This window comes from Branchiostoma floridae, chromosome 10 (genome assembly GCF_000003815.2).
Source record: "Branchiostoma floridae strain S238N-H82 chromosome 10, Bfl_VNyyK, whole genome shotgun sequence".
Taxonomy (NCBI): Eukaryota; Metazoa; Chordata; class Leptocardii; order Amphioxiformes; family Branchiostomatidae; genus Branchiostoma; species Branchiostoma floridae.
Window position 1 is genome coordinate 15,970,932 of NC_049988.1, and position 10,285 is coordinate 15,981,216.

Genomic DNA, 10,285 nt, shown 5'->3' on the forward strand with positions numbered 1-10,285 from the left:
TCTTTCCTAGAACTATACTCAAGGATGTTACACTATTGTCACTTTTACAATTATACTGAAGGATACCAAACTTGAGTCACTTCTACAACGTTAACTACACTAAAGTCTGACTAGTGAAATGTACTGATCTGAATAGGTGTGAAACTGTAACATCTTGAAACTGTGATTGATATTTTGGCACTTTGATCACTTTTCAGTTGTTATTGTTCTTCCAAATTTGCGAAATGATTCTATGTCAATGTTAACTACACTGAAGTCTGACTGTTGAAATGTACTCACTAGCTGTTAATTTTGCCAAATTTTGAACTGCAGGCTTTGATTGGAAAATGACCTTTAAGTATGGAGTCACTAACTTATAATGGCATATGCAAATGTGCTAATTTATATATTGGTGACATTTGCATACCATTATATGATTATGAGTTAGTGACTCAAATGATTCAGTCTACTTTCCAAAACAATTTCATCCATTCTGATTATTGGTAACATCAAAGATTGTCCTGGTAGAATTCTGGATTCTCCTCTATTACTAAATGTTTGAAAATATGATGTTTAATGAGCTATAGTATAGGATAAGGTGCTATTGTACACTATAGAGAAGTATTCTTAACCTTAAATTGTCAGCAAAAATGATAAGTGTTAGATATAAATTATAAAGCATAAGATATAATTATTTATTCTTAGAAATGATTATAAATCCTTTGTTGCATTGTTTGAAACTTTGAATCCACTCATGGTAGATTCAAAGATTATCCTGGTAGAATTCCAATCTCTCCTAGGAGAGATTGGAATTCCAGTAGAACTCCAGAAGAATTCGAATCTCCCCTAGGGGAGATTGGAATTCCAATCTCCCCTAGGAGGATTCCAGATTCTCCTAGGGGAGATTGGAATTCTGATCTCCCCTAGGGGAGATTGGAATTCCAATCTCCCCTAGGAGGATTCCGAATCCCCCTGGATTCCAATCTCCCCTGTGACATATACAAATAACATGATACGTGAACGTCTGTTCAATGCCCCATTTGGAATAACAGCTATCCATTGCTATAGGGCTGGGTACTGGTATGGTGTACCGGTACAAAACCGGTTTTTCTCATTGACTTTGGACCGGCCCAGAAAAAACGGACCTGAAAAAAATCGGTGGACTGGATTTTGGTCCGATACTCCGATTGGAAAATGAACTGATTATTTGATAAGGCATTCACACGTTTTCGGGGTTATCGGTCGACAAATAACAAGAGCGAAGCAGAGTAGACTCTATAGTAATTTCACAAATTTTTACAGTCAATCGTACAGAGGTAGGTAGCCTTTTAGGATTTTCAAAACGCCAGTGGGAGTCAAATATTACACAATACAGATGTCTTTATTGCAAAATGGACCATTGTTTTGAGTATCATCCATTCACAAGTTTTCATATACTGAATCAGGTCCAGCTTCCAGTCCGGACCTGGACCTAATCTTCTGGACCAAAACCGGACCTGGACCTGAATTTTCTGTACCGGTACCCAACCCTACATTGCTATCATCTGTAAGTTATAACATGTACATACTGTATTCATATTTATAAACTTGTTTGCTTGGTTTCTCACTCCCACCTTTTGTACTTCCCCCACAGCAGGCAACATGTTGGCGAACACACTCCGACAGTCGCTGTGCAGATGTCGACCTGCAGCGTATGCCCAGGTCCTCAGACCTCTCAGCACAGGTAAAGTAACACAGGCAGAGCAGCCAGCATAGAGCTGAAGATTTGTTTCTAAAGGCTTAAAGCAGGGCTCGAAATGCCTTTTTGGAAATAGGTGCACTGGTGCACAGCACATAACCTCAAAGGCTTTCTGTTTAGGCACACAACATTGAGCACAAAGTAAGCAAAATCTTATTACAAAGCTTACCAGTCCTCTCCATTCTTACACATTGGTACACATTTATCCATAACATAAAGCTAAAACTTTGTGAAGATTGGTCATTTAACCTTCTGACATGGAAACATTTAACACTGTACACAAAGAAAGTTCGGTCCATTTCCAGTACTTACAACTAGCTTACACTAACTTAAATTAAATAATTGAATGATGATAGATATTTGATTTGAATGGTAACCTTTCCATTCTTCATTCACACACAGGAACCTAATCATGCTTTCTTGCCTTGGTGTGAAGAAGCAGCTATGAAGTGACTGCAGCATGCTTGCTTACTTTTTTATCATTTTTTATTATTTTAAGCTTGTGTTGACACCCTTGCTTCCATGCTCTAAGCCTAAGCTTGCTTTATCCCTTTGCAAAGCAGGTACAGAAAATACTCTTTGTCTAGAGTTGAGTGCTTTTGAAAATGGTCAAAAGATACCACTACCAATAGTCGTGCAAGATGTTCACAATAGTAGATCGTCACAGGTGCATGGTTAACAAACTGTCATGCAATTCTGTGTCTGATGAACTCTGTATCTTTCCCATTACTATCAGCAAGGAGTTTCAAACCCTAACCTATTAGTCAACTTTGGTTGTTCTTGTACTGAGACGAGTAGCAGGAAGATAGCCAGCGGTGTTTTATGATGAATGACAGGCTAAATCTACAACAAGTAGTGGAGTTCTTTGAAGTGATTTGTTGCATCTAGCTTTGACTTCAGTTTTTGAGGACCAAGGAAATGCCTGTTCTGTTCTTTCTAGTCAGTATTCTGTCACACTCACGTTACAATGGATTGAAATGAAATCTGTTGATCAGCTGCAAACGGGGGAGGGAGAGGCACGGTCGATGTTGGAAAAGACGCAGACGTAGCCCAGCCGTTGTCACATGCACCAAAGGATTCGACAAGTCCACCTGGATGGAAAGCTGCTGCAGTACAGTCGCTGTTTACCGACGGAGTCATGAGTGACAGAGCTGCCATGGAGGCCACTGTGAAGGAGACCAAACCAGCAGAAGTGGTCACCGGAGATGCTGCAGCATCCATGGCCATTCCTGAAGTTCCAGCCTCAGATGTGCTGAGTTCAGAGGCAGTTATCGAGGAGGCTGTAGTAGCAGAAGTAGTGGCTCAAGATGCAGCAGCTCTGGAGGGAGTTGTAGGAGAGGTAGAGGCTGCTAAGGAAGATGGAGCTACTGAAGCAGCTGCACCGGAGGCTGTCGTGAAGAAGTTGTTGTGGAGGTCAGTGCTATAGAGCCAGTTCCAGAAGAAGTGGTGGCAGAGGAAGTGGTGGCTGCTGTTGAAACAGTCACTGCAGAAGCTGTAGCAGAACCAGCAGTTGTGGAGGAGGTTGTTGAGGAAGTTGTGGTTTCTGGGGTTACTGCAGAAGAGGCTGTTGCCACAGAAGCTGCAGCTGAAGGTGTCATTGCAGAAGAGATGGTAGCTGCTGAGGAAGTTGCAGCAGAAGATGTAGCAGTGGCTCCAGAGGAGACGGTTCTTGAAGTGGCGGCCAAAGAGGAGACAGTTGCTGCAGAAGCTGTGGCAGAAGAAGTGATGGTTGAAGAGATAGCTGCTGGGGGAGCTGTAGCAGAAGAAGTAGCAGCAGCTGAGGGAGTCGCAGCAGAAGAAGCAGCCATTCAAGGAGTTGCAACAGAAGAAGTAACAGCTGCTCAAGGAGTTGCAGCAGAAGAGGTGATAGCTACAGAGGAGACAGTTGCAGTAGATGCTGTGTCCCAAGACATCACTGTAGATGCTGCTGCTGCTGAAGAAGAGGTCATGGCTTCAGAAGAGACAGCTGCTGAAGAAGTGGTGCTTGGAGAGGACACAGCTACAGCAGGGGCTGTTGTGGAAGAGGTGGTCTCCGAAGAGGTGGTGACTTCAGAAGGAGCTACAGAAGAAGTGCTTGGTGGAGAGGAAACAGTTGTGGCAAAGGTAGTTGCTGGAGAGATAACTGAGGAAGTAGAAGCAGTAGAAGCTGCTGAGGAGACACAGGTGGTGGCACCTGAAGATGTAGCTGAGGCTTTAGATGCTACAGCTGAAGAGGGAGTCACTCAAATGATAACAGAGGAAGCTGATGCTCCAGTAGAAGCTTCTGAGGAGATACCGGTTGTGGAAGTGGCACCTGAAGTTGTTGCTGAGGCTTTAGATACGCCAGCTGAAGAGGTGGTTGCTGAGGTGGTAACAGAGGAAACTCCTTTGGAAGCCAAGACAGCACCTGAGGTGATACCAGTTGTTGAAGCTACCCCTGAAGTTGAAGCTGATGCTGTAGCTGAAGAGGCAGTACCAGAGGAAGAGGAGATCCCAGCTGTTGAAGTAGCCCAAATGGTGGGGACACCTGTCGAGCCACCAGCATCTGGAGATGATGTTGCAGCTCTACCTACGGCAGGGGATGAAGATGACCCTGCAGGTGAGGAGCAGGGTATCTCTCCTAAAATCATCATATTTAGACATGGACAGCCCCATCACTGACAACTCCCATGGAAACCCCTATCCTACCCTACCCTTCTTTCCTGCCATGAATGGAGCATCAAGGTCACTAGTAGTAATAGTACCTACTGTGTCTTACAAGTTATCAGGCATGCCAAGTAAAGGATCCTTTTTACCAACCCCTTTGACATCTGCCTTGTTACGTCTGCCTTGATAGCTTCCCATTGAGAGAGAGTAATTGACCCTGCTCTTTCCTGCATGAGTTCTTAGCCTACCCTTCTTTTAAAAATATCTTCTTTTTAAATCTTAAAACAGAGACATGGACAATGATGCTCATATCCTTGACTACACCACAGACAGTGCAACTATTTTGCAGCTGCAAAATGCACAATTTGCCACTGGAAATAAGGAGACTTTTTGACATGTTTGGACTCAACATGACTCAATCTTACAGCAGTTTACTATGATGTATGTTTTGTACAAGGACGACACACATATTGAAAACTTCAATATTGTTGACATATAGCTAGAGATCACAATCTCACAAGACGTTTGAACATGATGTTAGACTAAGCAATTTTTGCAACCTTCTTCAACTGAGATAGTTTGTAGACACTAACTAGAAGACACTGATAATGTGGCCTGACGAATACAACTTACTACATGTATACAAACTCTGCCATGTCTTATATCTCACTGTCTGGATAAAGGAGAATGCTGTAAAACTATCAGTAGTATAACATTGTATGGAAGGTATGACTCATGCAAAAGCATGCTTGTGAAATAAAGGAATTAGCCACTATCTAACTGCATCTATTTTTCCTTTCCTTGTGTCATCTCACTGTCTCTTTCATTGTTTTGTACCATTTCATCAAGTTGCCCTCTTTCACATAGTTCTCATTGAGTCCACTTTTCCAGCCATAACATTAATGTTGTCCTCATTGATGATACTCATGTTTTCATGAACAGGCAAGGCACAGTAAGCAAACACATTCAGTACAACAAGAAATGTGTAAATCCACATGATTTCATGTGGTTGCACTGATAAGAACCAGGGCTCGAAATACCACATGCATATGCAAGTTTGTGCAAGTAAAATTGGTGTGGTGCAAGTAAGTTTAGACCAAACTTGCACCAGTGCAAGTTACTTTTGTCCTCTAATACCTGACATTAGAAAAAGCTTACACACACCAAGAATATTGTCTGTCATTGAAAGGTAAAAGAAAATAACACTGAATAAAAAAAAGCCTAAATTTGTTATTTCTAAATTTGGTTAGACATCCAGGTAAACTATTTTTTTTAGACAAATCCATCCCTACAATGCTAATGATTCCTATGGTGCTGTCTTACCTTGATTTGCATATGAGTTACATTTGCATACTAATTAGTGACTTTAATATGTTCAACTGGTTTTTCCAGTTATATGTATTGTATTGAGTTGTTCTACCACTTCATTCTGGAGATGCTTAAGAATAGTTACTGTGATGGATGTCACTCGAAGAGTCCAGAAGAAATCTATTGATCTTATCGAGTTGTAGACATTGAATTGTCTTTAATTGAGCCTAAATGCACAGTTTTTATGAAACAGTTTGTACAGTTTCAAACCAAAAATAAAATACGCTACGGAAAAACAAATATCCAAACATGTGCTCTTTACCGGTATGTATCCCCATTTACTCACGTACATTTGCAAATTTTCAGAAGAGGAGATAAGGGGTTAACATTTCACTATTTTAGGTTGTGCAAGTAAGTTTCTTTTGGTGCAAGTTACCTTTGGCTTAACTTGCACAGATGCAAGTTGACTGAAAAGTGTATTTCGAGCCCTGAGAACAAAGTGCCAATTAGACTTAATGATTATAATCAGATACTTTACAGTTTTGGTAAACCACAATGGATAGGATACAAAAGAATCTGCAAACATGCTTGCTTTGCTTGCTCAGCTTAGTGTAGTCTGATGGCTTTTCTGCTCTGTGTAAGGCTGCGCTTGAGTGTTGCATAACATTAGGAGCTTTCACTAAGTTGCTTGCTTACACTCAGCCCTTTTTTCTGCAAAATTACTATGTCATCTATTGCAAGCTGCTCTGCGTATAACATAGGTGCTCAATAGTGCTCAGCACTGCTCTGCAAACTACAGGTTGCAATGTTGAAACATGCTCTACCTCTGCTGGTCCGGAGATTCTTGTTGCATTTCCTTGCGTTTTATGCTACTATTTTATAGTTTGCTGGTGTTGTGATGATTTTGCTTGTGGTTTGTGAATGCTGCAATTCATTCAACCACCCGACACACACATGACCTCTTCTTGGATACCCTTAGTTTAATCATTTGATTGGTGTAGTTTTGTACAGTAGTAGCCTCAGCTTCACACGTTGACTATCTATGGATTACTCTACAAACAGACTTCACAAAGATGCACAATTTGCTAACATTCCCCAAACGCATACATTCAGCTTAGTTGTATCAACCTCAATGCTATGAAGACAAACAGAAGTGAATAGTTGCTAAAGTGATGTTTTGTGTGCCCCCCCTCCCCAGGAGCTGCTGTCCAGGCTGCAGAGGCTGCTGACCCCATCCAGAAGCTGTTCCTGGATAACATCAGGACTTACTCTAACAAGAGCAAGTAAGTAAACCTCACAGCGAGCAGAATGTAATTCCTTACCAAGGCAGCATAATTTCTGCCATGTCCTCTTCACACACACACACACACACACACACACACACACACACACACACACACAGCACACTTGTTAGCATTTAGATAGAATTTACAGTATTAGCATTGTTAAATGGCTCCTTTTTGTACCTTTTTTCAAACACAAAGTACAAAACAGTTGTTCTGTTATCTAATGCTACAGCTGGTAGACTACTGGTTTTGTAGCAGTGAATGGCTTGTCACAGTTTAATACTGCATACAACTCAAATCCCACCATTATCTTTTGATCATGTGGCACTACATGACAAGAAGTTTCTGTCCATTGTATTTTTAGCATTGAACAGCTTTTAAAACATATCTGTACTGCATTTCCACTCCAGGGCAGCAGGGGGCGCTCCTGTGGATGCTGGTAAGGAGTTTGATGCTAAGATGAAGGCAGAGATCGACAAACTGACCAAGCAGTACAGCACCACCACAAAGGGAGACCTCACCAAGTTCCCTGAGTTCAAGTTTGAGGGTAAGCTTAGATGACAGTACTCAACGAGCAGAGGTGCTGTTCTGGATGTACAAATGTATTTGACATGTTTTGAACATTTTTGTTGGGTTATTTTGTACGTTTTTCTTCATGTTTGGCCAGCGGACATAAAATAAATGCTCAGAAATAGGAAGTCCAAGAAAAATGCCTAAAACAGGTCAAAAATAGCTGGAGCCAAATCTCTGCATGGAGAGTAAGTAAGTAGAGAAATACCCTTTACTATTACCTCAACTTTTATTGTTATCAGTGCAAGTGCAAGGATGGATGGATAGAGGGAACGATGGACAAAGGAATACTTGAAGGAACAATTTAGCAAGTGGCAAAATTGACTTGAAATAATACACTGTTGTATCTCTTATCAGCTGAAATGAGTTAGAAGAATTAAAAACAAGACCTAGGAATGAAAGTAAGGTGTTATGTAAATATCTACATTACAAATAAAATTAACTATTGTTGTTCTAAAATGCTGCAAATGTCAAGTAATATTTTCTTTGTTTCAGATCCAAAACTTCAGGTCTAAGAGAGCCAACTTACAGATGAAGACTACCATCATAGAAGAGTGAAATATGGAATATACATTGAATGAGCTACAAGAAATAAGCTTGGAATATCACTTCATTGTTTGCCATTTTACCTCCAACTTGTAGTAATTGAACGTACACAGGAAATGAATAAAGTGGTACTGACTTTTGTGTCAATCTTGTGTGAGACTTCTCTGGACTGTGTTTTCAAAGGGTATAGTTGTAAACATCATAACAAGGGTTGGACAAGTCTATTGGCCTGAATGCCTGGGGAATTAAAATTTTCATGGGACAAGTCCTATTATATTTGCCTGATCATTGTTCCATGGGAGCTACTTTTCCATGTATAGATGTGGGTAGATATCGTTTCTTCAGCCTGGTAACTAAACAAATAAATGTTGACAAATAAGCATTGTCACCTGCCATTTTTTACTATTTGAAAGATAAAAAGACTACCTCAATGCAAGTAAAATGCATAGAGATATGTCATTCAAATTTTTGAAAAAGTGAAAACTTGGTTTGGAACATTTGATTTTTTATGTACTTGCCCTATATGGTCAGTGAGCTTTTAAAAACTTCTACAAATGACTAGTCCCTCTCTGGTAACACATTAGGTAACTTGATGATTTCCTATGACTAGACTATGGCTTTTGTGTTTGGAGAAAAATTCCAGGACTGTAGCATGTATGTTGGTTAGAACATCAAAGTAGCTTTAGTACAAGGACAAGATGGAGTAAAGCATCTGCATATGAAAGTCGTAGAAAAGCACCACATTGAAGTTAGACTGTAAATTACGAATACAACAGTTGATTTGTGGTGTCATGTGCAACCCCTCTCTGATTTCTGCTAAACTGCAAATGGGCACGAGTTACTGATAGAATGCTTCCAACACCTTTTGTAATTGTGCCCATATCCGTTTCAATAACCACTTTGCCACAGATGGATGCACGTCTGCAAGCTATCCTCTTTACATGTAAATATACTGGAAATAGGGTAGGGTAGTTCTGTTCTTGCATGGTTGTGAGGATGTACCATGTAACCCTTTCCAGTAAGGATTACTTACTGTAACATGTAAGTCAGGTGAGCAACAGCAGATAAGTGTTGGAAATCCTTGCACTTTGGCCAGTAGCCACTTCTCTCCAAGCAGAGGTTTGGCTATAGGTGGATGTTGACATGTTTTAGGCGTTTTTTGTTAGGCTTTCTATCGCCTGTTTGGCCGACAGACATAAAGAAGGGACAAAATAGAAAGCCCGTACGTCGTCAAAAACGCTTAACAGGTCAAAAACCAGCCGGAGCCGAACCTCTGCTTTGAGAGTAAAGAAGCTACATATATCATGCATGAAAAAGCAGTGTAAAGGAGTAAAAAGATCTGAACGGTAGCTTTTTTGCACTTTTAAAGTACTTCTCAAGTGGAAGGAATACATAGGTACGGCTCTAGGTGGATGTAGACGTGTTTTCAGGCGTTTCAGGCTATCACTTGTTTGGTCGAAGCACGTGAAGACAACGGCACAAAAGTGAACCCCTCCCGCGGGAGTAAAAACGCACTCAGACAGTAGTTTTTGCACCTTTTAAGTACTTCTTAAGTGGAAAGAACACAACAAACACTCGTTACAAATGACGTGAAGGACTCGTCTAGTCAAATTTGACTGGTAAAACAATTAGGTCAGATAAACGACACTGGCGCCAAGGCGGCATCTCCAGCTCGTCTGCCGTCGTGGGAAGGACGATAATCAGTCTTTGGTACTCTTCAAATGTTTGTTACTAGATAAAATATGTTTATAACACTTTAAACCAAATGTTTGTTACTAGATAATGCGTTTAAACTAAGATATCGCACCACATGTCCGACTGAAAGTTGAAATCTTCAAAAGACAACATAATGATAGAACTACTTCCAATGTCCTAGCGTACGTGTTGGCTTTGAATTCTTTTGCTCATCCATCTCTAGCGTTTTGCCTCCGTTCAACATTGGAAGACTCTGCAAACAGACGAACAAAAGAGCCGAAGCTATGTTGAACATCTGCTTGGAGTAGTCTCCACTCGGCAGATCCTACAGTTCCATAAGATAGTATCAAAGCTGGCAAAGGAGTATAGCTGGCCAAATGGAGTCAGACGGGACCGGAGCTTACACACTCCTAGGCCGACTTCACTCCTCTGCCAGCTTTTGATACAATCTTATGTCACAGAACGTTTGTTCACTCCGGATCTTGTACCCAGATATCGCACCACATGTCCGACCTTACACGAAGGGCCGTGTGTCCGG

The 10,285-nt window shown here is 41.0% G+C and overlaps 1 protein-coding gene across 2 annotated transcripts; it reads left to right on the forward strand.

Annotated features, from left to right (window-relative positions):
* Positions 1-1,485: 1,485 nt before the first annotated feature.
* On the forward strand, positions 1,486-8,199 carry LOC118424688 (ATP synthase-coupling factor 6, mitochondrial-like). 2 transcript variants are annotated; one of them, XM_035833369.1, is made up of 4 exons: positions 1,568-1,702; positions 6,849-6,933; positions 7,347-7,483; positions 8,002-8,199. In XM_035833369.1, the coding sequence occupies exons 1-4, from the start codon at positions 1,621-1,623 to the stop codon at positions 8,019-8,021; spliced, it is 324 nt and encodes a 107-aa protein (XP_035689262.1). In that variant the 5' UTR covers positions 1,568-1,620; the 3' UTR covers positions 8,022-8,199. The 2 variants fall into 2 exon arrangements, with proteins under 2 accessions (XP_035689261.1, XP_035689262.1); XM_035833368.1 differs by lacking the exons at positions 6,849-6,933; positions 7,347-7,483; positions 8,002-8,199 and adding an exon at positions 2,713-3,325 and having other exon boundaries at positions 1,486-1,702.
* Positions 8,200-10,285: the final 2,086 nt, after the last annotated feature.